The following is a 27,562-nucleotide window of genomic DNA, read 5'->3' as shown; positions in this document are numbered from 1 at the left end:
CAGATTTAATAAAGCTTTTAATTATTTAATGTCTACAGTTCAGTTTCTGTCACAACAATTTTTTTGGTAGTAAATTTAGGCCGTCGGGCTTCGTTAAACACTTAAAATGTTGACATTTCTTCCGCAGTGCAGTTTGTGTTTCTCGATAGCCGTTTCTCTATCTTGAAGCATGCTTTTCTCTTTGGGATAATAAGATTTGCTTGCGCTTTGATAGCTTTCGTTGTCTGAATCCATAACTGCAAGTCACTTGTTACAATCTTTACATCTTAAAGCTTCTCTCCTGAAGCGCTTGAAAAGTGCAAATTGCAAAACTTGAAGTGGTCCGTACCTCGGGTTCGGATGAGAAAATTCCGAATCGTCAAAGCGCGCAGAATAAGCTACTCAGATTCAAAGATTTAGGATTCTGGACCGCTGAGATGCTTGAGAAATAAAAATAAAAACTGTCCTTATCTTCTAGACACAACTGATCTTATGAAAACACGGTGGCCTCACATATGAAATGAACTTTTTCAAGTTTCAGACAATATTCTACGATCTCTCATTCATAAAATGCTGTTTATATCACCCTAAAAAAGAATTCACATGTTCTCATCACCATGTACTACCCTCTTAGACAAGCAATCTATGCAAAGGAGGGCTCTACATGTGGTTAAAATAATACAACGTTCCGTTTCATTTTAAAATATGTAAATATGGTTACAATAATACAACAATGTCTAGTTTCACTATAGTATATGTTAATGCTGACAGAGTTACAATTGGTTAATAAGAATTGAGTTACATTGTGTGGTTACACAGTATTCATCCTCAATGTATATGAATATGAAGTTCTCCTTTTCAAGGCAACATTTATTATAATATGAAGTTAACAAAACTAGTTGGAAAACCTTTGAAAAGAACGTTTCTGTATGCTCACGAGCGAATGGCTTCCAAACATAAAATTGTACTTTCTGTTGCAAGAACGTTCATCATCATGGCAAGACGGAGAGCATACAACCAAATTAATCAAAATATTGTTGTTTCCTTAAACCCTCCTACACACTAGTTCGTCCAATTTTCAATTGTAACTTGAATGCCACATTAAAACTTTGTTACAGATATATTTATGATGATAAATAAAGAAGAAAAACTCAGTCAGCTACTGATTAAAAACCTGATTATCGTAATAAAAATTCAAAACAAAACTGAACTCAACAAAACATTTTTACACCAACATATCAGAGAAACAAACACATGCACGATAAATATCGAAGGTAACTAAAATTAAATAAGGAAAATTGGTATTTAGAAACAGTTTGAATTTTGAGACATTGGTAATAGTACAAGAATTCAATGTCTGGTCACCATACCAGCCACAAAAAAATAATTTTAACACATAAATAATGTAACAAAAGAATTCTCTCTTTACATTAAGATGCACGCATGGTATGTAGGAGATATTCATGAAAATAAAATCAAACTGCACACGCTTCAAAAAGTTAATTATTTGTGTTCTGCATTTGTGCTGTAACAAGACCGTAGTAAACTCCTTTAAGGTTCAACAACTCTTGATGAGTTCCTTGCTCTGCTACGCGCCCGTGATGGATCACTGCTATGATGTCAGCGTTCTGCACAGTGGACAATCGATGTGCAATGATGATAGCTGTGCGACCCTCACTAGCTGCATCCAGAGCTTGCTGCACAACCTACAAGTGTATCGAACGAAAACCAGCATTAAAAGTAATCAGTGATGCCAAAAACTAGACACGATGACGAAGACAACATGTTCCTGTGTTCTTTCTTGTCTGTTAATTTTGGGAGAAACATGTAATCAGGGATGGCAGGAGGCCATAAGAGAGTGACATTCAGAATGTTTACTGGGAAAAAGATCACTTTCACAAACATCGAAACCGCCTTGAAATCTCTTCTTAAAAAATAAGGACCTCAAAGCAAAAACGCCGAAACAGAAAAGTTGATTAAACCCTTTCTCATGAAAAATCAAAATGTATTTAACACCCAAGCACCACCTCAGAATTGTAAGACGCATGATATGTTCGGCTGCCTGACCTTCTCACTCTCTGTGTCCAGGGCAGAGGTAGCCTCGTCAAGAAGCAAAATATGTGGATTGCGGATCAACGCCCTGGCAATAGCTATTCTTTGCTTCTGTCCTCCTGAGATAAGAGTCCCTTTGTCTCCCACCAGAGTGTTATAACCCTTCATAAGAAAAAAACAGTCAGCATGCAGGCGAAATGACTCACTCTACTTAAGCTTAAGGCGGATTTTGTGGGACGAGGCGACTGGGAGTATTTCTCCACCCTATGGATAGAATGCTCATACATCATAGGTTTCCCCATAATATTTTCTCATGTCTCCTTCACAACTCCCTCCTACACGTAATCATTTATACACCTGGTGACTGAAGAGAGGCACTGTAAACTTGAAAGATGTGAAAAGTATTTTCAATAAAGACAACCGCACCTAAACCTTAATCAACAGGGAGATCAATTTTCAGGTTTGACTTGGCTTCTTATATGTGAGTTAATCGGTAAATTTCCATACCAGGGGAAGAGAATTGATGAAACTGTGTACATTGGCTGATTTAGCCGCTGCCTCTATTTCATCATGACTGACTTGACGGGAGTTGTCACCATACGCGATATTATCGGCGATACTGCAGCCAAACAATATGGGCTCCTGTGACACAATACCAATATGAGAGCGCAGCCACTGAATGTTCAGAGTTCGGACATTGTTACCGTCGATGGCCTGTAACGAAGAACATCAGTTATAAAGTGACTCTGCACTGTGTATTAATTTCATTTGCTCTTCATAGATACTAGATTCTAGCATTTGTATTGTACTTCTAATCAATCATTAAGCCGATGCACGCATTCACAATACCAAACATTACTTCGACTGCAAACTACAGAAAGAACTACAACATACCGTAACCGTTACGGTATGTTATAGTTCTTTCTGTAGTTTGCAGTCGAAGTAATGTTTGGTATTGTGAATGCGTGCATCGGCTTAATGATTGATTAGAGGTACAATACAAATGCTAGAACTTAGAAAGACACAAGAAGAAATTTTTCACCTTAGTCGTAAAGCAGTCACTCTACAAATAACAGGGTAATTTAGTGTTATCAACTGAGTTGACACTATAAATTGGCCAGAGAGTTTGAGCTCTTAACAGTGGCCAATTTACGTTATCAACTCAGTTGATAACACTACATTACCCTGTTTATACTCTCCCACCGACGCAGTACCACAGTTTCTTTAGAAACTCGTCCCTTTTATTGACTCTACAAATAAATCTGCGGACGCACGTTGGTTATGAGTTGGCTATAATCATTTCTATATCCCACCAGCGGGAAAACTATGATCGTTAGGTAGAGAGTTACCATGGAATATCAAGTAAAATTTTTGCTAACCCATCTTTACCAATACAGTAGTAATGATAATGAACACGTACAACATCTTAAGATTCACAGAGTATAATGCTATTACACAATGGTAGGCATATGTAAGCCAAACCAAACTTTCGAATTATTTTTTATTATTAGCAAAGTTTCTAATAATTTTCTTTGTATTTTAGGATATGTGAAGAACTTGAAACTTACCACTTCTCCGTCCTCAGCATCGTAAAATCTCTCCAAGAGGGAAACAACTGTACTTTTACCACAGCCACTGGAGCCAACAAGAGCAAGTTTTTGTCCTTTCCGAATTGACAGTGTTAATCCGCGTAGTACTTTGACATTTTGTCGCGTCGGATAACGGAAACGTACGCTGCGTAACTGGATTGTTCCCACCATAGAATTCTGTAGGAAGATGATGAAAAACATCGAGTTGTTATTTGAAAAATATTCGATCATTTAGTTCTACAATTTTTTTAAATACAGACCCATTAGGCAAGAAAATCTTCATGTTGTGGAAAGAAAAGTTCTTAAAAATGAAAATATTACACCGAAGCCTATTAATTGACACAATTTCCATCAACAGAAAGGATGATCTAATCCGATTTTAAAACTAAACCCAACACACTTCTTTCACCTGAGAGGTGCTACATTTTAGTTAGTTAAGAAGCTTCAGTTCTCTAAAGTTTTCAAGAGTTTCTTATTTCTTTTTAAGTCTGTTTCCAAACTCTGTAGCTAAGTTAACTAACCGGTGTTAAACCATCTTGAGATGAACTGTCGACCAGAGACTTGCGATCAAAAAGTTTAAAGAGGCGAGCAGCAGCTATCTTGGCTTTCTCATAGTCTGGAGACAAGGCACTAACTTGACCCAGCACAAATCCACCCATCAAGATGGACAGTACCACCCTGCCGACAAAAAACACCAACACAACGAACATTAGATGTTCGTTCATGTAACAGTGGCTCAAAACACGCTGTTCCCATCTTTAAATACACTCGATCCCAAACGAACCCTGGTTTACATCTAAAAACCATGTAAACATTCCGTCCAAATGACGCACACTTGATAAGTTTGGTGACGACTCTGGAAAACTGACTCCATACCTGAACACTTACTCCAGGTTTACTGGTAAACATAAATTGCTGTTTTTACGAAGTTCTATCTCACAACCACCAAATAACTATCCGACAAGACCTTAATGAACCAAAAGCCAAACAAACCAATCCAACAAATAGAGAATAAAATCACTGACTTTTCCTAGCTTTGCACAGGAAGTTTAACAGCTAGCCTCGATTTGATGTACCACAACTAGTCTTCCTACTCGCGTCCACTGTGTATTTATAGAAATCAGCAGTTTATTTCCATGCAAAGTTGTAAAAGAACAGTACTCACTTCATAACTTCATCCATGTCCATCTCTCTTTTTACCACAAGATACCCCCCATATCTGAAAGCGACTGCATTAGCAAAGAACATGAACGCCTCTGATAAACCAAATGAAGCCCCTTGTAAGTGAGCCCGTTTCATTGCTTTTCTACAAGTCAGGAGAAAGTTACAAATGTCAGTGAAGGGGCGATAAGAAACAAACAAAAACACAAGCGGATAAATATAAAATATTACAATGACATCATATATAAAAATGGTTCACTCCGTTTCAGTGAGGAGCAAGAAATCACGAAAAATACTAATAAAAAACAATTTCGTTGTTCTCTTTTCTCACGCCGGCAATTACAGAAGTTTCCCCGAGCTACAAATGTATCATGTTTCCCTGGCTTCTCGCAAGTTAGATGTAACATTATAATTTACATGCTCTGAGTCACGTTTCAAGAAGAATTAATCCAAATCATACTCTTGCTGTTTGAGCCTCGTTCTGTTATCACTTACTTGTAGGGGCCGATCAAAGCTCGACTGTAATCGTTATAGAAGGTGGTTTCCCTGCCCAGTGAAGCCACAGTTCTGATATTTTCTATAGTTTCAACTGCGATCTATGAAGACCAAATAAAGTGCAGCCAGGGTTAAAACAATGTCATTCAGAGACCATGTTTTTTAAAAGATATTTTTCAATACTACTGTAAGAGCTTTAAAACTGGTTATAATCTTATTCAGTCACGAATCGTTGTCGCAGCCCTAAAGTGCATGCATGAGTCCAAAGTTTTTCACTTGAACTCTTTAAGAGCTAACTGAATAGGGTGTAAAAACACTTTCTGTAAGGGATGAAATATTTCAAACCTTTTTGTATGCTTTTCAAATGCTTTTTACATACATATTTATACCGCATGGCAAATTTCACATGCAGTTAAAAATTGAGCGGGAAACCCACATGAAGACTGTCCTTGATGTTTCCATGAAGACTACCTAGTAAACACGCCTATACGTTCCTTAAAAGGTGATCAGGATCTCACCTTGCCAGATTGAGCAAAATCGTCTTCACCATCACTAGAAACTTTACCTCCAGCAAACACTCTCATCTGAATTGCACTGGCAACCACCAGTATCGGGATGAACGCCAGAACAACGAGTGTCAGCTTCCATCCATTAATAAAAGCATACACAAGGCAGGCAATAGCTGTGCTCAAAGACATTGCAATAGTGCCGAGTCTAGAACCTGCGGCCTGAAATCATATTGTATAACACATTTAAAGCGGCCGAACGCTCAGTACCTCATTTCACGAGCTGAATTACCTAATTTTGCAACACTGGCAATTGGCAAAGTTCTCACATTTCTTTGCAAAGCTTCAGAACCACGAGATTATAGTTTTTCCCCCCATTGCTCCACAGCCCAAACACAGAAATAAGTTCGCAATTCACCAACGAATTCATGGACCATATTTGTTGGAGTTATGTCCACAGAGCTAGATTAAAAGCTCGTAACATGGCTTCGGTAAGCCAATCAGAAGGTAAGAAATTCAGTAACTGTGCTCTAGGTTTAACTTGTAACTGTTATAGAGTACGTCTCCACATGAACCTGATTCTCTCTTAACCTAATTGAGAAGACTATCATCCCTTCCCCTAAAGCGGTTGCGCCATTGAACACTAGTTATCTAATATAATAAAAAAACACATTAGAATAGAGCGATATCTACCCCTTGAACAGCCGAGGCGTGTGTTCCCAATGCTGTGGTCAATGCCCCAGTACTGTGCTGCGGATCATCAAAGTACGACATATCCTGTTGAACAATTACAAGACTGATAAGTAAACGAAGCAGTGAACTTCAGTGAGACAGCATACAGTGACAGTGAGACAGCATATATACTGTCGAAACAACATCCAAAAATTTATAAACTATCCATCCATTCCTGAGCTGGATTGATTATTTTAACAGAAATTTAGAAAACACAGAAAAATCTCCTGGACTGCTATAAATTTGTCTTTGACACTATTCGTTCCACAGAAATGAACGAGACTACTGTAACAGTTATACCGTTCTTTTGCAATAAAAATGCCGAGCCACTAGGCCAGACTAGCGCAGTACTAAAACTATCAGAGGAAGGAGTGAGTACTGTATTTGCTTAGTCACATTTACCACTTCACACGTTATTACTTTACCAGTAAATTACTGACCTGTCTTAGGATGGCCTCAAATGCCATTTTTCTCAGGCGTAAAGTTAACAGTTCGCCTGACTTAGCGAACATAAAACTCTAACAAAGTAAAAAGAATGACACTTTTATCGCCTAGAAGTGACTAATATTCTTGTAATGCACCACACTGGGAAGTATAAGCACAGAGTAGTGTTACATTTGCAGTATTAGCAGTGTATTGCTCTGATTTGTATGTAAAGTCAACTAAAAATTGGATAACTGAAATTTGAATAATTATTGCCACTTAAATGGCACAGATGTAGGACTGTTACAAATATCGACTCTGTGTTGTACAAAACAACATTTGCTATGAAACTGGGAGAATTGCATTCTAAGAAGCAAGAGCAAATAATGCAGAATTAAATACATTTCTATGATAAAATCCAGTCATATTTAACCTGTATAACATTTGCAACAAAACTTGCAACACCAATGGCGAGAAACATGAGTGACCAGAATTCCGACTGCTTCTTCATTTCACCTTTATCGTGTAAAGTGAAAACCTATAAAGGAGAAATAAAAGTAGTTTGAAAATTACATGTATGAGCACACCCTTCTAAAAAAAATAACAATAAAATAAAATAAAAATAAGAATTAAAAAAAAAAAACAAAAACAGCAGCACAACTAAATGAAAAAAAATTACAGGTAATGCAAATAAATTTTCCTTATGGCAGGGAAGAGCCTTCTCATTACTTTGTATGTGTGAGTTTGACACTGCCTCATTTGTTAAAAGTGCAAAGAAACAACGTTTGGTCATTATCAACATCTTTAGCATCTTTAAATGGTCTATTTCAATTGATGTGGATCTGAATAAGCACTTTGAAAAATTTGAGACAGGAACACGACTATGTCTTAAAATTTTCAAAGTGGTTTTTCAGTAAGTATGCGTGGTTTAGCAATGGTTGCCACTGTCATCAAAACTAGTGTTATTCTTTGCTAAGGCTTGCAGCCATTATACGGTTTACCTCAAGAATTTCAGACAGAACCAATGCAAAGGCAAATGGGAACAATCCATTTATGGCCCCGGCTACACTTCCTAATACCAAATATGGCCATTCTGTTTTGTTTAACTTTATAATACGCATCACAGGAGCTGGCTCCACTTCCTCCTCCAAAATTTTCTCTTTATCATCTTTGTCATTCTTACCCTAATATTTGTGACAACAATTAATGATTAATACTACTGCAATTACCTGGATGCAACAAACATTAATTATAAGAAAAAAAAGAAACGAGCAAAATTGCAATCAAATGATTACTTGCAACATTAATGAGTAAGGACTATGAATTATAAAGTTTTCTCTGCTGCTATTCACTGTAATAATGCTTCAGAAATGAATGATCACTGTAAATTTATCCATTTCAATATCTCAGCAACAACTGAATTCAAACACTCATTCATATGATAACCAAATAATTAACTATCAGGTACCATTAAAATTTCATAAGTTTAAAAATATGATTGGCCATTTTTCCAATTTTAAAGACAGAAATTTAAATAGTAGTTTGCTATGACCAAAGTTTCTGCTCAGCTGGGGACTTATTTTGTAAATTTGTTATTCATTACCCAGAAATAAATGTATTTTGAACTGTTATTCCCTGCTAGGTTACAGCACATTTCTTCTAAAAAAAACCAACCCTAAACTTCTGCCTCCTTTTGATAAATAATATTATTTTCTTTTTCTAATTTTATAGTTTTTGCAATACTGATTCTTTTTGGTGGGAACTTGTCAGAAATGCTGATAACTGAAGAAGGCACCAAGTCACAGCCAACCTCCAAGCAACCAACAACACACCACCAAGTTTCTGACCAAGTTTCTAGCATAAATACTTACCCAAAAAGTTGAGGGGGTGAGGTTGGGGAAACAAAGCCAGCAAAGTAGCTGAGTAAATTGAGAAAAAGCTCCATACAATACCCCAGCCTGCAAACTTCCCTTGCTGCCCCCCCCCCCCCACCAATATCAATATGGTGAAACTGCTACATTGTCCATTGACTTAGTTTTAACTTGTCTCATTTTTTTAAGAAGATAACTTAAAATTTTCTCTGTAGAGGAAACTAATTTATTGTAAGGCCTATGGTCAATGACTGATTCTTGTAATTTAATCTTGTGATAACTTTGCATCCTTTTTTCCATGCAACATAAAGTCAGCCTATAAGTCTGCAAGTCAACACCAAATACATGCACATACCACAGACTTCGCAGAGGCTGGCCGATCAAATGCAGAACTGCCCCTCCTCTTGGTAGACAATCTTTGTGATGCTCTTCTTGAGAGCTTCCTCTCAAGCTCAGTGTCTTCGTGCTCACTGTCACTCGACATATGGGACATGCTGCGCATAAAGTTCACTGCTGCTGTCTGTTCTAAGAATCAGAAAATGTTCATAAAAAGGTTAATGAAGCGACATGCACTCATATCATTGCTAAAATATTGCAAAAACAGTTGTCAATATCTTTACCGTACTAGTTGTTATTTTGTTCTACTGGATAAATACTGTATTATTGTATTACATTTTTGTTTCAATGATATCTTTCCAACATTTTATGTCTTTTTGCTTGATGTCAGCTGTCCTTCCTACCTTTATCCTCAATGTCCTCTGTTTCATTATCATTATCACCAATTTCTTTGTCCTCTTTGTCCTCCTCAAAAGTCTATGAAATAATAATAAACAATGCTAAAACAACAATAATTACAGATCAGTTCTTCCCATGAGACCCACCAAAGAATTCATTGCCTTCTAATGTTTCTCAACAACCTCAGAGATACATAAAACAGTTCCTGCACATGGTTTTACATTTTAGCAACAGGATTGCACTATTTCTAATGCATCGGTTCTGGTGCTACCATGATCTTCACTTAAAAGTGAACCAGGTTTTTAGAACAAAATTGTGAATATGTATATTTTATCAATAAGGTAATGGCCCAAGACTGAAGCTTTTGAACAGAGGTAGAAAAAAAGGTGAATCTTAAACCCTATTAAATGTGAAGAGATGTTAATAAACTTTATGTTATATCCTAACTTTACTCTCAGACCATAACAACAGCATAAAACGTGTCGCTACTTACAAGATTCTAGGAGCATTTATCGATAATGACCTAAAGTGGAATAGTCATGTTGACTACATATATAAAAAAGCTTGCAAGAAGCTCTACTCCCTATGTATGCTATGTTGAGCTGGCATAGATCAATGTGGCATGTTAAAGGTCTATACAAGCTCTGTTAGGTCTGTTCTAGAGTATGCCGCGCCAGTGTGGCAATCCATTCCAGATTATCTGTCTGCCAAAATTGAATCCATACAGAAAAGGGCACTTAAGATAATTTTCCCATTTGCTGATAGCTACTTAGATGCCCTCAAGAGTATCCGGTCATTTCGTTCCATGACCACCTCGTTCCAAACCACTTCGTTCCAAAGAATAGTCACTTCGTTCCAAGTCTAAACTAAGCCTGTAAACTTCTAATCTTACAAAACTAGTAAACGGTATACGCTGTCTGTTGTGACGGCCATTTTGAAACTTGTGAAGTACCTGCCGTGTGCGTGGAATCTGGGACTACCGAAACAACTATACGTATACACGTTGATCATAGCAACCAGACCAAAGTAAACCTTGATTTCATTATTTCAACATTGCTTTACTTTTTTATCAGACTTGAGTAAAGATGAACCTGCTTGTTATTACTAAGTTAACCTTTCTTTACAGTATTTATTAGTTTTAGACTGACGAATATGCGAAATCATGTTTAGATTGAACATAAACGCGAAAAGATGTGAAACCACGCGTTGATCATAGCAACCAAAATAGAGAACTTTCATCACGACAACATCTCCATGTGATCACAAAGCACTTCACTATTTTTCCCTTTTGTAGTTGTTCTGACTCCATTATTTGTAAAAAATTTTAACAGTTATGCCTGTTATGTCACATTTTTCATAATTTCTGTTTTGTTCTGTTTAGTTTGTGAACACCAAACTGTTAGTATAAACTATACAAGTTTTTGCTGTGTGTGAGTTTTATTACTATACATAATGAAACAACAGGGTGGAAACCTTCAAAACATGGACAGTCAATTTCATTTTCTCTTTGGTGATTTCCATCTCTGCTTGTGTTATAATTTCCTCAATTACAGCCCAATGGTAAGATTACAAACAGTCAGGTCCGCATAATATGAGCAAAGTGGCAGTTACACAATAACTTTAAACACTGCTAAACAAGAAAGATCAGGAAGTAGATCTAAAATATGTACCTGTAATGTGACAAGTTGGTGATAAACTCCATCAGTCTGCATGAGTTCATCATGGCTTCCTTTCTCAACCACCACACCACCCTGTATGGCAGCTATAACATCTGCATTCTGAACTGTTGACAAACGATGAGCAATCACAATGGTTGTTCGACCCTGACGAGCCTAGAAAATAAGGAAAATCATAGAATTGAGATTAAAATATGGCGACACTATGAGAAAACGCTTAATTATATAAGTTGATTCAATTTAATATTGAGTCACCCTTTTCTATTTCTGAATATGTCAAGAGGATTTCTTGACAAGCTTGGGAAAAGCAATACATTCATGATATAAAGGCATCAATGACTCACTTGATCCAAAGCAGCTTGTACAATTGATTCACTTTCACTGTCCAGTGCTGATGTTGCTTCATCTAACAACAAAATCCTTGGATCTTTTACCAGAGCTCGTGCAATTGCAATACGCTGCTTCTGTCCTCCACTGAGTTGAGTTCCACGTTCACCAACAAGAGTATCATAGCCCTACAAAACAAAGAAGTAGAGAAAAGCAATCATAAATTTCATTAAGTAGAAATTCTAACAAAATTTACCACCAGAAGATCAGCAAGCTCTACTCTTCAGTGCTCATTGTCTGTACAGGTTCACTGGGAATGTTGCAACTTCATCTTGATAGATTCTTGAGTTCTCAAGGATTTACAGCGTATGTAGAAGATGATTTCAATAGGTTTTTGCAGTTTTGCAGCATTTGTTTTCAAGTGTTCCCCTTCTCCTACCCATCCAAACCTTCCTTTTCCCCCTTCCCACGCTGATCTAGTCAGTGTTGATGTGTGCCTTAGTTGCCTGGTTTGGGCAAATTTATTAGCTAAAGGGGGCAATAATCTATCTGGGTTGGATATAGAAATGTTGAAAACTCTAGGATATCTCATGCATCCACTACTCTTAATTGACTGGGAAGGAAGTTACAGTGAATACACTTGCAGAGAGCTAATGCCTTTTGTGAAACAATTTCTACTTACTTGTGGGAGTCTTTGAATGAAGTCATGGGCATTTGCCATCTTTGTTGCTCTTTCAATATCCTCCTGTGTCACACCATCTTTACCATACCTGATGTTCTCAGCTATTGTGGTGGCAAAAAGAATTGGCTCTTGACTCACAACACCAATTTGCTCACGTAACCACTTTAGGTTCAAATTGCGAATGTCATAGCCATCAACAGTTACCTTCATGATAATAAAAAAGTACATTATCACCCAGCAAGCATTGGAACTGCACTTCTCTTCAGTTGAAATATTTTGGTTTGGGGAAAACTTAGCTCTCTTTTGTTTTTAAGAGCAGTACACATGCCTAGTAACATTTTGTATCTTTTGTCACTAGATTGATTATCTCCCTTTCCTAAGAGGATAAAGTACATATTACACTTTAATTTATAGAAAAACAAAATTAGCCATCAAGTTTTAATCTGAGATTATTCTTTGATCAAGTAGTCTGATTACCAGGGTAGGAATTGCCTATGATAGTGACTGATTTTTTGACAAACTTTACAGAAGTTACCCTCATAGGTGAGACAATGACACCCACTACAGTAATTGAAACATCATCATACTCAGGCTACATGATCAAATGTTACCCCTAAGTTCAACCCTTTACTACAAGAGATTACAACTGTCTGCTAAAATAATAGCACCAATAAAAGGAATAATGATAATATTGATGGAGCCAAACCAATCAGGGTCTGTGGGCTAAAAGTGTCAGAGAATCATCAAATCTCACCTCACCACCACTTGGGTCATAGAACCTCTGTAAAAGCTTAACTACTGTACTCTTTCCACAGCCACTCTCACCCACCAATGCCACAGTCTGTCCACTTTCAACAGTCAGGTCTAAGCCATTTAAAGTCTGAAAAACATATTACATGACGTGCTGACAATTCAATATCAAGTTACCTTCTCCACAGTATTACCAGTATATCAATCTTACAATTCTAGAATTGTTAGTAGACCATAATCGTATCAAAATTTACCAAAGTAGTAACAAGAAGCAAAAGCCATAAGGCTTTAAGGGAGGAAAAGAGAGAAAAAATATACAAAAACAAAAATGTTAGGAAAGATATGGAGCAAGAACATTGGAGAGTGACTAAAGTGAGAGATGAAGGAGATGAATGTGCAAAATACTGCAAAATTTCAAAGATAGGCAGATTGTTGCAATTCTCCTACAGAGGCGTGGTAGTGACAGCAATGGAAAGAATTACCCTGTTGGAGACTGACCAAAACCATGACAAAAGAAATACCTGGACCTTCAAAAATCACTCACACAAGAGAACTTAGAATAGACTGGAGAAATGCCCCTATACAAGTAGGTCAAACAGAGGTTTTGTAAATTTTCAAACATGTATTAAATGTCTTTACCTAAGATACCTTTAAGCCAGTTGTACTTAAATGTAGCACACTTACATTTATACTCTTTCTAGATACAAGCAAATTTGATTTCATACACTTGCTGAAAGTCCCTCTTTTATAAAGACAAATAAAAGGACAATAAATTTCCCATGTTGTGTACATTTGAAATTATTCTTGCTAAGAAAAAATGGCAGTGAATATTAAAAAAAAAAAAACAAAAAAAAACAACAACAACAACAAGCAAAAACAAAACAAAACTAAGCACCTCCAAATGGACTTCTTCCTATAGGCCTTTGAATTCAGTTAAAAAAACAAAAAAAAAATGGGTGGACCATTTTTTCCTAATGTTGCTGTTGCAAGATCAACTATAATTTTACCAGAAGAATTGTCCAAATACATATAACTAACCTTTATATCTGGTCTCGATGGATAGGAAAATTCAATGTTCTTAAAAAGTATGTTTCCCTTGAAAGAACTGTGATCTAGCACTTCACCATCAGCAGAACTTGAGTCAATTGGAGGAATCTTCATTGCATTAAGCAAAAGCAAAGTTAAAAATTAATAAAACTTGCTGCCATGAGAATCAATCATCACCAGAAAATTTTTGTTTTTCCTGTGAACACAGTTGTAGAGTTAAAATAGTTATTATAAAAATAAAGGATATCCTGCAACTTTATTTGGTAGAAATGTTGCAAATCATCAGTACCACACTCAGCACAATTAAATGGAAAAGTATGATGTATCAAACAATTACAAGACACAGATTTGAAGTTTGTCAGCAAAAGATCTGTCAAAATGTATTTTCATTCAAGCACTGTAAAAATCCTAATGAGATATTTTACCAGCTCACTAACGGACATTATTTTAACCCTATCTTATTGCTGATGTGCTACACATCTAAGGATTTGGCAGAATTTTAAAGGAGGAAATTTTAGCCCATTCCACAACTCAGGTAACTTTAATTTGTTATGACATAAAAAATTGAGACAAGTGATTTTTCTGAGAAAAAAAAATATCATATTGAAAGGGCTGAGGTTTTCTGAAAGTCTCTGAAAGTGAAGCCAAAAACAGTTGGACAAAACCTGAAACTTAATATGAATGCCTAATTGAAAACAAAAGTTGCTGAGTTTGCATTTGCACAGCTTTATCTTTTGCAATGACAATGATGCCATACTGTTAATGGCTATTTACCCTGTCAATAACAAGAAAAACTTTATATGCTGCTCCTTGTGCTGTTGCTATGGACTCAAAGTTTGGACCAGCTTGACCAAGCTGCATAGCTCCAAACATAACTGAAAAGAACACCTAGATCAACAACAACAACAAAAAACAAAAAATGAAAGTAATGCCTTCCTACATGCATGGACTTAGTAACAGAAACCACACGCATCCCTATTGAATTACTTTAATGGGTTAGGGAAGAAATCATTCCAAACAAAATTGTAATACTGGAAATTTAAGATATACTGTGATTCAAAATGTTTAAAAAAAAAGGCTACTGGGCTCCAAGGTCAGATCATAAACACATTTTTCAAGGTGTCTCCACAACAAACATTCTCCATGACTGCAATTTAAGGTTACTGTCAACAAAATCTTGTCAAAATTTTTGAAATTAGTCTTTTTGCTCTTTAGTTAGAGAAAGCAGGTAAGTATCATTTGCCAAAAAAATTGTCACATCTGAAGAATATTGTGAGATATGGCTGAAAGAATGTTTCTGGGGAACCTGTTCCAAAGAACAAAAAGTGTCACAATTGGAAAGGCCTCCAGCAGTGTTGATATTTGCCACAGGCTTCTGTCCAGGATCTTGCACTGCATGACAAAAAGGAATTTCTAGCACATTTTGGAGAATGAGAGAGCCCAAGCCAAAGAAATCACAGTTAAGTTTTCTTTTTCCCAGCTTGATTTGCTCACTTTTCCTTCTGCTTTTCTCTAAGTAGTAGCGTAGAATGATTTCTTTGGAACCCACCATATTTGGTTGACAGTAACCTCAAACAGATTTGTATATAGTATACACATTTCAGCATACATGTTAAAAACTCCACTAACTATCAATGCAGTTAAAGGGAATAAAAATAATTGTATTTCACATGAGAGAAGAAATAAATAAAAGGTTTCATCCAAATATACTTTTAAACTCTTAAATGTTGTTATCAAACAAAATTCTTGTATCAAACAAAATGCTTCATACAATGAGCAGGTCGCCTCCATTCATTTCTCCATCAATGATTAACTTTGCACCATACCTACAGAACAATCATACATCACATCTAATTGAGAAGATAGCAATCATTTGTAAGAAGTAACAATACATCATTGTGAATGCAAGGCATGCTAAAATATAGACAGTGGGTGAAGTGACACCAAGGCTTCTGAGGAGTGTGTCGGATGGTGTACAAGTAAAAATTTTCTGTTTTTCCTTTGTTTTTTTAACTAATGGAAATGAATTTAAGAAGTGTTAAATTTCACTCAGGTGCAAAATTCATTCAGTTCCCTTATAACTTCCTCTTTTTCTTACATACCAAAAAGCCAAGGCATAACTGCCAAACATGATGACTTGAAAAAAGCCCATGCCAAAACCAGACATGAGACCTTTCTTAGTGCCAAAGTCTCGGGCTTCTCCCAAATGCGATGAATATCTAAAGTAGAAAAAAGGGATTTTAACTTTGAATCCTTCTCTGTGGTTGGACATTGGATGACTACTATGTTCTAACACCCACTTGGCTCAATTGCAACATTTTTTTGACAATACAAGTACACCGACAAGGATAATTTACATAAGTTCATCAATTTTTGTATTTTTTTTGGCCGCCAAATATTTAAATCTAGGATTAACTAGGAGTGAAAGTCCATGAATACTGAAATGTAAACAATTACAGTTTATTGCTGTCAAATAGTGCACAAACCTCATCACACAGTCTTAATTTCAGCCCACTATTTATCTAACTGTAAAATATTTTACCTTCAAATCTCAGTGAGCCATCATTGCATATTGTGACAAGACAAACACAAAGTATTTTTTAAAAGTTAATTAGCTGGATGTCCAGGATTGTTTGAATGTTTCAGGCTTAACTTTCATCTACAGTACACTTTTTCTCCACGTTCGACAACATATCTGTCAACTTGCACTTTGAATGCCACAAGGGAGAACCTCTTTCTGAAAATTTGCTTGGTAACTTATGAGTAACACTGATTAAACAGAGATTGACACACTTGTTTGATAAACGGTGTTTATGCAATTCCAAATTGGATTCAAATATTACTTAAGATCAAAATTACTTAGCACTAATTGGTTATGAGTGAATTCTTGTTTTCTATATTTTTTGTTGAGGATCAGATGTAAATTGTGTTTCTTTAGTATGGGTTCTTGGCAATCTAGATTGAATTCCTTAAATAGGACACTTGGAATGAATGTGATGAGAATTTAGACAGTAATGGTAAGTAGAAGGGAGAAACGGCCAACTTTTCATGCCAAAAGTAGGTAAATAAACTGAATTGTGGAAATGTGTATGTATATGGACTCACTTCGTGAGTTTGCTTGAAAGCTTCCAAAGTATGGCAGATGATTCACAATAGAACACCTGCTGGAGCTCCCGCTGGTACCAGGTGTTATCGAAAGCACTAATAATGACCTACTAGTGGAATAATAAGCTATATGGGAGGTTTCTGAAGAACATGACCTAAAATCTCCCAGGTAGCTATGCAAGCCTTGTTCTATATATCAATCAGTCTAGAAATGAAGAAGTCAAGGAACCAAGGAATCAAGCAATCAGTGCATGAAGCAATCAACAAATGACTGCATCAATCAATTTATTTATCAACCAACCAATTAACAAATAATTATTTCAGCTTCTTTCTTCTTTGTTTATATATAGTGTTCAACAAGGTGTGTTCATACCTTTCAATTTCTTTCCTCTCCCCTCCAAAGGCAGCTACAGTTCTGATTGATGAAAGTACCTCTTCTGCTATGCTTCCAGCTTTAGCATAAGCGTCAAGCTCCTTGGTTGTAATCGAAGACAACATCTGCCACAGTTCAAAAGTTAATTAAGTGTTTACTGACTATTGTTTTAAAAGAAGTCATGTGTTGGAATTTAACAAATTCACACTCATCATGAAAGAACAAAACACTAATTTTAAAAGTGTTACAAGAAAATTCTGGAACACTTCACTTCTCAGAAATTTGATGTCTACTTTAAGTAACATAGGTATACCATCAGTGTTATTGAACTTGCTTAAAATTGTGTTTTGGTTGGTAGAGGAGACTAATTACATGCATGAAAGCTGGCAAAAAGCTAATTTCAATTGCTGTATGTTATATTGGGAGCTATGTCATTATGCATAATCTTTTGACTTTGAGTTCAAAATTTTGGCTGAATGTATTAGTTTCTACTGTTCATGTAGTTCAACATAACCAGTAAGCTGTTGCACTATGTGTAAGATCAGGTAAAACCTACAAACAGCAACTGTGGGACAAAGAAATCTGTCATATTTCTAAACTATTGCCCTTTATCAGAAAGGAGTGGTTGTTTGCAGTACAAAAAATTGGTTTATAAACATTTACATTTACCTTTGCCATAAGTCCACCTGCAATAACCAGAAGAGGGCTGACAGCAATTATTACAAGGGTTAATTTCCAACCATAAACAAATCCCATAATGAAGCCAACAAGAACTATTGTGATGGCTTGAAGGAACATACCAATTTTCTGACCGATGCCATCATTTACTTTGTCAAGGTCTCTGAGAAATTAATAGTGAGAACTATCTTAAATTTGTTGTCTTCTGATGGTAATTTCCTTCTACATTCAAGACTTGATATGAAATAATTTTGCAATTTTCCATCATAAATGGTAATCCTTCTAAATTTGTAATAATTCCTAATGAGTTTGTTCAATTTTAAATTCATGTTGGTTGCAAAATATGTGCAACAAAGATTATATGCCTACATCACCTCTCCATACTTAAAGCATATGTTATAGCAAGTGACATTCATGATATCTGAGTACATGCACACTACTCACAATAATAATAATGAGTACAGTGAGTATAGGTAAGTCAAGTAAATTGTTCAAAGACAACAAAATTGCATGAGCCTGTAGGAAAATTATTGCAATCCTATTGTTAGTCAGACATTTTAAATCAAAATATGGGACTTACTCAGTGAGCCTACTGTTGAGTTCTCCTGGATCAGTTGTGTCAAACCAACCTATGTCTTGCTTAAGGACAGATTGAAAGAAAGCTAAACGCATTTTTTTCACTTGTCGAGTAGCAGTAAGAGACCAAAATGCCATCTGACCATACGCAACAACCATGTTTCCAATAGCTAAATAGACATAGTACAAGGCAAATTGTGTCATCTCTCCTTCAAGATCAAATGGCTTTGTGTTGGTATCTGATTTTAATTTGTCAAAATTAATGAAGCTGTTGATAAGGTCACCAAAGATAATGAACTGTAGAGGAACAGCTGCACCATGGCCAATTGATGATATGGTTCCCAATACCATGAGCAGAACATCTACTTTATCACTAAATCGAAACTGAAAAACAATATGAAAATTTGGGGTTATCAGATATAGGAAATTTGTAATACTTGAGGAAAAATTAATGGGATTCAGGATATTAAAACAGAGACTTAGTGATGTCAAAGTGGATGATTGAAACCAAAGGACTTGACAGGATACCCAATATTTAGGCCAAAAAAATTAATAGGATAAAGGATACTCAGACCCCCTTCTAATAGGGCCTATAACCCTGTCACTGAGTAGCAAGACATGTGCACCACATAATCACAATGAGTGTCTTTGAGTTTCTTAAAACATGAAAGCCCACTATAAAAGGAGAGGTGCCTTAGGTACCTCTGGATCATTTGTCAATCAACCATTGTTTTTTTTCACTTGTAGAAAAACCTACAGATTCAAACAGCCTGGGCTACAGCTGAGCCAAAGTGAGTGAACAGCAGCCAATTTTTTCAAAAGCTCTTACTAATAAGTTTCTACATTTTCATCACAATGGAAGAATGTGTTGAGGTTTCTATCTCCTTCCTCTGGTGGAAACCATCTTTATTTGTGGCAGTAAATTTGAAATTTGAATTGACTCGCTTTACCATTATGTAATAATACCATGGCATAATCTCAAGTCTGTTTCCAAATACTGAATGTAAATGACCATCAAAATAAAAAGGAAAGATATAGACATGTTTAAGGCCTCTCTTCAACAATGGTTGCCATATTGGATCATTAGTACATTTGAGCTGAAACCAAGGGGCAGAGCTAAACTACTTATAGCATGCCTTTTTGCTTAATAAGTATGTGTTTCACACCTAATAGTGTGTACATTACATGATCAACAATGTACTGTAACAACCTGGAGAAAACTGAATTGGCTTTAATCTACAAGGTTCTTTTTATCAAATATAAAATAGCCAAACTGAAGACACAATCTAACTCTATCAGAGCAAAAGCAATATCTTACATTTTTTTGAATGCTACATTTCACTTCAAAATACATGTTCAATCCTTTGACACTATATAGTGCATAGAAATTTGTGCCTCTGGCTTCAAAATGATGACATTCAGTCCAAATAATTATTAATTACTCAAGGCTGTGCTCTAGGAAAATTTTCAGGGCACCCTTTGGGCGCCTAACCACGACAAGTAGGTCGCCCAGCCTTCCAGGTTGGTCGCCCGAATTGATTAATTAATTAATAAATAATTAATTGATTAATTAGTTAATTCATAATCCATTGATAATAGGTTTCGAAACAAGAGGGTTCTTATATTAAAGTTTCATTTTCGTCAAACTTTGATCGAATGATTACAATTGCGAGCAAGTCGCCAAATGTGGTGCTGATAAACATCTTGCATGCCACGGACGAAGCTAATTAGATAAACACAAATTTGCATAAAGAACGGTTTCGATTTATAAATCACGCGCTCCACTGTTGAAACTGTTGAAACACAAAAATTAAATATAAGCATCAACCACTTCAATAGAAAAAGTAGATATTCAACACATGCTTGTGCAAAAATCGTGCAGTTTTTCACGGGCAAGGAAAAAAAAAAATTTTAGTGCTAAATCATGTGAAACAATATTACATAACACACGCGACAACTTTGAGCATGAACAATTCTTGTTGTTGTCCTGCCGAATATTTTTTAGTTCTGTAAATGTCATCAAATTAGCAAGTAAAATTATAAAATGTTAGTTACAATCAGTTGTTCGCTTTATCACGTCGTTCGATGGACAAGAAACCTGGGCCATGTACTATATTAATAAACCGGAAGAGAAACCACCGAAGCAAAACAAGACCCATGACCTAACTTAATATTTAACCTAAATGTACAGATCACACAGGCTATTGATTGCACTGTGCTTTCAGCGCTTTTGCTTTTCGGGCTAACGGGAGCCGGGGAGCACGATGGAGTTTCTTTTCATTCCGTTCCGTTCCGTTTCTATACATTTGCTGGTTTCGTTTCGGGTTTTCACACAAGCTGAAATCTATGTGCCCAGACGGGTGATCGCTTTTCTTTTTCAGTCGCCCGAGACCAAATGTTAGTCGCCTGAGGCGACCGGGCGCCGCTAGAGCACAGCCTTGATTACTGGTTTTCATTTTCAATGGTAAATAAGAAAAATCAACCATCAACTTTCATTTATTTTTAAACTTTTATCAGCTTTTCCGATGATGTCATTCTATCTAGTATTGTATACTAGCTGAGGGCATGAGGTTAAGATGGCTAGATATTGGCCAAGTTCTCTTTTTGCATCTTTATGTTCCTAAAGAACACATAATCCAGTTTCTCAAGGCAAGCCACAGTATAAGTTGTGATTGATTAGTGACTGTTTGAATTTATTTCGACACTTTTTGTTGACAAGAAGTGCTTTGTACGAAAATTAACCATTGGAGCCTATCCTTATTGGGAAAGTACAGGTTAATTTTAAGCTAAATTGTCAAGAAGAAAGACAATGACAAACAGATAGTATGATTATACCAAAACATTATCTAGTTGCATCATTAACACCAACTTACAAGCTTGAGTAATGGTACAGCTGGTGGTTTTTCTTCCTTCTCTTTCTTTCCCTTTTTATCTTTATCAGCACTAAAAAAGTAAGCAAGTACAAGTTCTTCACTACACAGATCCTTACAAATGAGTCATGATTTACATTAATTCATGCAAAGGGCTTGCTTGGCACATTATCTTTAAAGAGTTCTAATGTGTAGAATAACACTCCCATTTCGACCACACTCTAAATCATCACAGGGTCCACCCCCACCACCATTAACTGATGCCTATATGAATAGGTAAAGGTTCATGGAATCGTAAGGGGGTGAATAGGTTTATTTAACAAAGGCAAAAGAGATAAAATTGAAGTAACTTGGGGTTGAAAAGGTCAATATGTCAACAATTTTTTCCTTGATTGTAGCTAATTTGCTACTATTGCAATTTTTTGCATGTGGGTGCCAAAGGGTTAATAAATGACCAAAATTAATCTGATTTAAATATTCTAAAGGAAGGCGAGAATGATTTACAAATTAATGAAAAAATGCGAGGTATGATTTGACTCTAGAAATACATATGACTTGTGAATCGTTTTTCAGTTTGTTTAAACCTGAAACCTCACACACAAAAAGAGAGATTTGAAGTTTTCCTTTTTAAACATGTGATGTGTGAAATGCTGTTTAAAGTATACATGAAGCCTGAATTTTTCTACAATTTGTGTGTGAAACGAGATCAGTACTCCCGCTTGCTACCATCAATTGCGAAAATCTTCTTCAAATCCATATCACTTCACTACCCCTAAAATGTCAATAATGAGATGCATGTTTTAAGTTACAAGATGTACATGCACATTAACAAACACAAAAATAACACGTTGATGTAATTGCCTACAGCTCAAGGCAGTTGTCGATAGCTGCACCCTTATTTACAGTGCAGAAGTCAAGTAACACCGCCTAAGTACGCTAACACTTTCAAACTGACTGTTCTCAACCCAATGAAGCTAATTCCTCCGCGATCACTTCACAATAAGTAAGCAAGTTGCACACAAAGTAGAAGTGATGGAGCACATCTTCAGGGCTTCATTCCTAATAATTACAAAAAATTGCGCTTGTGAACGACAAAAAAGGATTCAAAGGTTTCGCATAAAATAGCCGCCTCAAAAACACGTTATCTCACATGCTAACCAATCATGTTCCAGTAACTTATAAGGAAATGAGTAAACAGGAGCTACGCCTCTCAAAAAGAGCGGTTTGCAAAATAAGCACCCATCTTACGTAACCGTTTACTTATAAGTAAATAACCTCGATTACCGTTCAAATTGGTTTCCATTCACGGAAAACACCCATTTCTTATGACTCAGCACAAATTGCTTGGTTGGCTTGGTATTCATTCTTACCTTTCACCCTTGTTTTCAGCGCCTTCGTCGACTTCGACGGCCATATTTGCTTTACCGTTTGTGAAGTGCGAACCATTCATTGCATCAGGAGCAATCTTAACTTCAAAATCATTCAAATTTTTCACTTCATTTGATCCACTCCTCGGACGGTAAGCACCTTCTATTCCATCCATGACAATTTATTTACCCCGCAAAGCAAAACAATGTAGTCTTCGTAAGTAAAAAGCGGCCTACAGGTGCCGAAGATTGTCAGGTGGCTTTCTCTGCTACGTTCGAGTCTCTCACAATTGTTGTGCTGATGTGTGTGTTGTAGTCTGAACACCTCTCAACTGAGGTTCTTTTATTCTGATGGAGTGACGACTGACAGGTCAGTCTTCAGCTGAGCTCAGCGATATCTCCTGGCTGAGCTCAGCAATATATCCTGGCCCTTGTTTTATGAGCGACCATCGACTGAATCTGCTAGATTACGTGACCCCTAAATTTAGCGCCCTTTCGTCACAAGTGCACTGCGCATGACTACGCGTCCCTCTTTCCGATTTTCTACTTAATCGAGTTTAGCAACAATGAAATCCCAGGAGTGCTTAACTTTCAATAGCGGAAAACAAAGAGGTCTGTAAGCACGTAACAGTTCGTGAGTGTCCTTATATGGAGTTGAACAGCTGACATGTGAATATTGCAAATCTTTCCTTGATAGCATTGATACGGGAGAAATGTTAAGATGGTGAGACGATATCTTTTAGAATTATCAAAACCAACTTTTTGGGGGGGCAGAAAGCAGCTTTAAAGAGGGTTTTGAAAGCTGTGAATGGCACAAGTGCACACATGTCAACATTGTTTACCGTCTGTTTCAAAGATCTGTAAGAAAAAAATATAACACGAAAACATTTCTAAGTCTTCTAAACCGTTAAATTTTATTTAGAGTTTAAAAAAAGATGCCCCATAGAACTGCCATGATGGTTTATTTCGAGCACACATTAATAACAATTCCAGGCCAATCCTGTTGCAGTAGATGTGTACGAACAGACCTTCGATTTGTGTTTGCCCTTTTAAGGCCAAAATTGTTTTTATTTCCTTTAAAGGGCAAAAACGGGTGTCTTTAGTCAGTGTCAATGAAAATAAATTAAACGGAGCAATAAACACATTTCTTTCGAGAAATTTAAAAAGTGTAATCAACAATCTCTCTCCAGGTGGCTGTGCCTGTAAAAACCTCTACTTTCATCTACTGCACTGAATATTTGATCAACCAAATTCGTTGATTTATTGAAAAAGAATCGGAACCTTTAGTACGCCTTTTGCTCTCCAACTTTTCGATTTGTCTTGTTGTTGTGTAATTACCTTCAAACGGTATAATCTTATTAAATCTCTCATCTCATAATTATGACAACTTATTCCTCGTAATTCTTTGCATTGCGAATCTTTTCTTCGTTTCTTAGATATTGACTACAAATACAAGAAAGCCTAATGAGAAGAAAGTAGTTTTGTAACGATTAAATATCTTGACGGATTTTTAGTTTCATAACAATTGTTGTGGAACTTAGTTGAATTTGATTCCCTAGCTAGCTAGACAGAGGTAGTTTGACAGCACGACGACCGTTTCCTTGATACGAGCAAAAGCAGCCGTGAAGAAATATTCTCAAACTCATTAATAATTCATGCTGAGAAAACAAAGGAAATTACAACTGTGAAGGTGGTTTGGATATGTGATCTTAATTATCATAAAATTTGGTGAACTTTTGCTTTGATTTTCTCCAAGAATTATTAATGGTTTGAGAAGCTACATCAAACATTCGAAAGGATGTTTCATCCGATATCCAAACACCTTGAAGTTGGTTAAAAAAAAAAACTCGGCTGCGCCTCGTTTTTTCAACCATTTCGCGGTGTTTAGATATCTTCCTTATGTTTGATATATTACATGAAATGCTTAACATAAATAAAGAGGAAAGGCGAAATTTTCTCTCAACGTACTTCGCGGAAAATCCGAACTTGGGGAAACCAGAAATCCGTTATGTTATTTTCTGACTAGAGGTCACAAATATTGACCAAATGGGGAAAAAAAAACATATAGAAAAAACTCGACACTTAGGAAAACATTTGAAGACTGACTGCCGGGCAGAATATCAAATAATGACGAGGAACGTCGGCTTGCTGAAACTAATTTTACATTAATATGCTCAGAAATGTTTCCCAGGTCCTTTTTTAAAGTGTAAGATCCTGTCAAAGACATTTCCATCAACCATTACCTTCACTATTATTCTAGCAGATGACGATTGCTGATATGTATGGATTCCTCCAAATAAAGTCGCACATGCACACAATGTTTCTTACACGATTTTTATAAGATCCGAATCGCGATATGATCACTCTTAAACTGAGATGAGCGATTTAAAATTACAAAAATCACTATTACCGGATAAAATAAATTTTTATTTACAAGATGAGTCTAGAAGATTGAGTCGAACATTTATTTTCGACGGCCTCAACCAAATATATTGAGTCGCAATGATAGGGAAGACTAGCAGCAGACCGCACAACACTTTACGGTACGTGCCTATTCAAGGACTCTAGACTTGTCTTTTACTGTTTCTTTTATCTGTCGGTTCTCTTATACATCAAGTTCTTTTTACTCTGTGTAACTCTGGTTATCTGACTCTTACTCTGATAAATCTCCTCGAGCTCTCAAGCATGCTTATATATTCGCCATCGGAAGGTATGCTGGTCAACTGACCTTCGTAGATTAATCTTTTTTTTTTTAGCACACTAATCCAAACACTTGTACACTAATATCACAAATGAATAACGACGTGCTTAACGCTTCCGATAAGTTCACGCAATTCATTCACTAGCTACTACATTCTAGATATAAACAAATATTTAAATCATACTGAACCAACTAAATACATCATAACAATTTTTCAAAAGTACTTGGCTTCACACTAGAAGTTAAGTACTTTTCTAGTAGGCACCTGATTCAAGTGCACTTGAAAATCTCAAGTCGTACTTTAGAAAACTTGGCTTCACATCTGATGACAAAGTATAATATATAGATTTAGGCAAACCTAAAAGCGGAGCTCGCATTTTTTTTCTCCCGCACGTCTCTTCAACAAAACTAAAGCCCCTACTATGGATAAAGTGCGTGGTAATATTAATGGATTTTCATTCGCAACTTCTCCGTGCCCGTGTAGAGGACTGATTATAATATAGTGCCCGTGGTACAGTTGGCCACGCATGCTAAAAGTAGCACCTTGTACGGTCGGTCGTACGGTCGTACGGTCGAACATCCAAATTTTTTCGGCTCGATGGGTTACTACTATTTTGTATAATGATGAGGCTACGCTCTGCGAGCTCCACTATTACTTGGAACAGTCAAGCTGTCAATCATCTTTCGCGGTAAAATCAGTCATGCATATCACAAACACGGTCGCTCGCAAGCAAAATCGTGAGGCCTTTGCAACGGGTGTGTCCACCGCTAAAACTGTCTGTACCGAATTCGAACGTTCTCTTCTACGACTAAAAGACCAGTTTATTAAGTTTCCAAAGACAGGACAAGAGTTATAGGAACTGATGGATGGGTTTGAAGAGGAACACTGTGACGAAATGCTGTTAGAAGTATGCCGGCATAAATTACCTGACTATATCGAAGCTGCGCACATAGGCACATACAATTGAACTTATCACAGTGAGCGTGCCACTAATAATTATATAACGAGAGGCGCATCCGGGATTTAGTCAGTTATTCCTTCGGTCTTTTGAACATGTAACTGCTCGGTTTATGTTGAAGTAATAAGTACGCTTTTTAACTCAGACTACTCTTTATAGCCAGGTAATTTATGCTGGCATACTTCTAACAGTATTTCTTCACATTTCCTCTTTCTTACACGAAATCAAAGTTATCAATCCTAAGGGCAAACTGATTGTGACATAACAAAGTCTTTAAAATGTTCAGGGGGTTTTCTCTGTCTTGTTGACCTCCTGACCCCCCGCCCAACTAACGAGTCTGGTGTTGGGGCAGATTCAGCTACAGGGGGATATGGAGACAAGTATGGAGTTGAGGTGGATTCAGCTACGGAGGGCAGTGCTGAGGATGTGTTAACTGGACCTGGTGGCACCGCGGGTTGAGCCAATGGAAGTGGGGTAGAATCAGCAGCAACATCCTCCAACGGCTGCTCATTAGTGAGCCAGATGTCTTTTCGATTTCGACGGCGTACTTCCCCGTCAATTCTGATGTCATATGATCTGAGATTTCGCAAATTGTTGGCGCTATAGACGGTTGTCACACCGAAATAAACGATAACCACGAGGACTATTTCAACAGAAAGCAGCATTATAGTGTCAATTTACAAGCCATAATTAATTGCAGTTTAAAATTCATTCATGTTAGCTTGAGTATCCTGGAAGCATGCACGATACCAGGGTGTTAAGATTAAGTGGCCTTTTTTATCTTGGAGAAAAAGAACTAGTTTTAACATCACCAAAGAAAGTTGTCAGTGCGACAGAAATTCCCCCTCTCATTATAAAAAAAAGGGCGTATCCACTGTTGAAATGGCTTGTCAAACTTTATCCTAATA

General features: G+C 36.6%; 1 protein-coding gene across 1 annotated transcript; it reads right to left on the bottom strand.

Annotated features, from left to right (window-relative positions):
* LOC131787698 (ATP-dependent translocase ABCB1) lies at positions 1 to 23,466 on the bottom strand. Its single transcript, XM_059104784.2, has 27 exons — positions 22,998 to 23,466; positions 21,631 to 21,700; positions 18,762 to 19,141; positions 18,173 to 18,344; positions 17,504 to 17,628; positions 16,128 to 16,244; positions 15,797 to 15,851; positions 14,800 to 14,913; positions 14,017 to 14,133; positions 12,983 to 13,108; positions 12,229 to 12,432; positions 11,564 to 11,734; positions 11,214 to 11,375; positions 9,549 to 9,621; positions 9,164 to 9,333; positions 7,939 to 8,121; positions 7,371 to 7,475; positions 6,955 to 7,032; positions 6,476 to 6,559; positions 5,795 to 6,004; positions 5,277 to 5,377; positions 4,786 to 4,926; positions 4,142 to 4,298; positions 3,600 to 3,797; positions 2,539 to 2,745; positions 2,047 to 2,193; positions 1 to 1,685 (listed from the first exon to the last, which is right to left on the bottom strand). The coding sequence occupies exons 1-27, from the start codon at positions 23,168 to 23,170 to the stop codon at positions 1,479 to 1,481; spliced, it is 4,047 nt and encodes a 1,348-aa protein (XP_058960767.2). The 5' UTR covers positions 23,171 to 23,466; the 3' UTR covers positions 1 to 1,478.
* Positions 23,467 to 27,562: the final 4,096 nt, after the last annotated feature.

Source organism: Pocillopora verrucosa, chromosome 14, assembly GCF_036669915.1.
Source record: "Pocillopora verrucosa isolate sample1 chromosome 14, ASM3666991v2, whole genome shotgun sequence".
Lineage (NCBI taxonomy): Eukaryota > Metazoa > Cnidaria > Anthozoa > Scleractinia > Pocilloporidae > Pocillopora > Pocillopora verrucosa.
This window is presented reverse-complemented; position numbering and strand designations above follow the sequence as displayed.

Coding starts and splice junctions, on each gene's coding strand:
- LOC131787698 (XM_059104784.2), bottom strand. CDS start 23,170: ATGGATGGAATAGAAGGTGCTTACCGTCCGAGGAGTGGATCAAATGAA. Junction 11,735..12,228: donor TCATTCAAAGACTCCCACAA/GTAAGTAGAAAT, acceptor TTTGTTTTGTAG/GGCTATGATACTCTTGTTGG. Junction 4,927..5,276: donor GCTTTGATCGGCCCCTACAA/GTAAGTGATAAC, acceptor CCTGACTTGTAG/AAAAGCAATGAAACGGGCTC.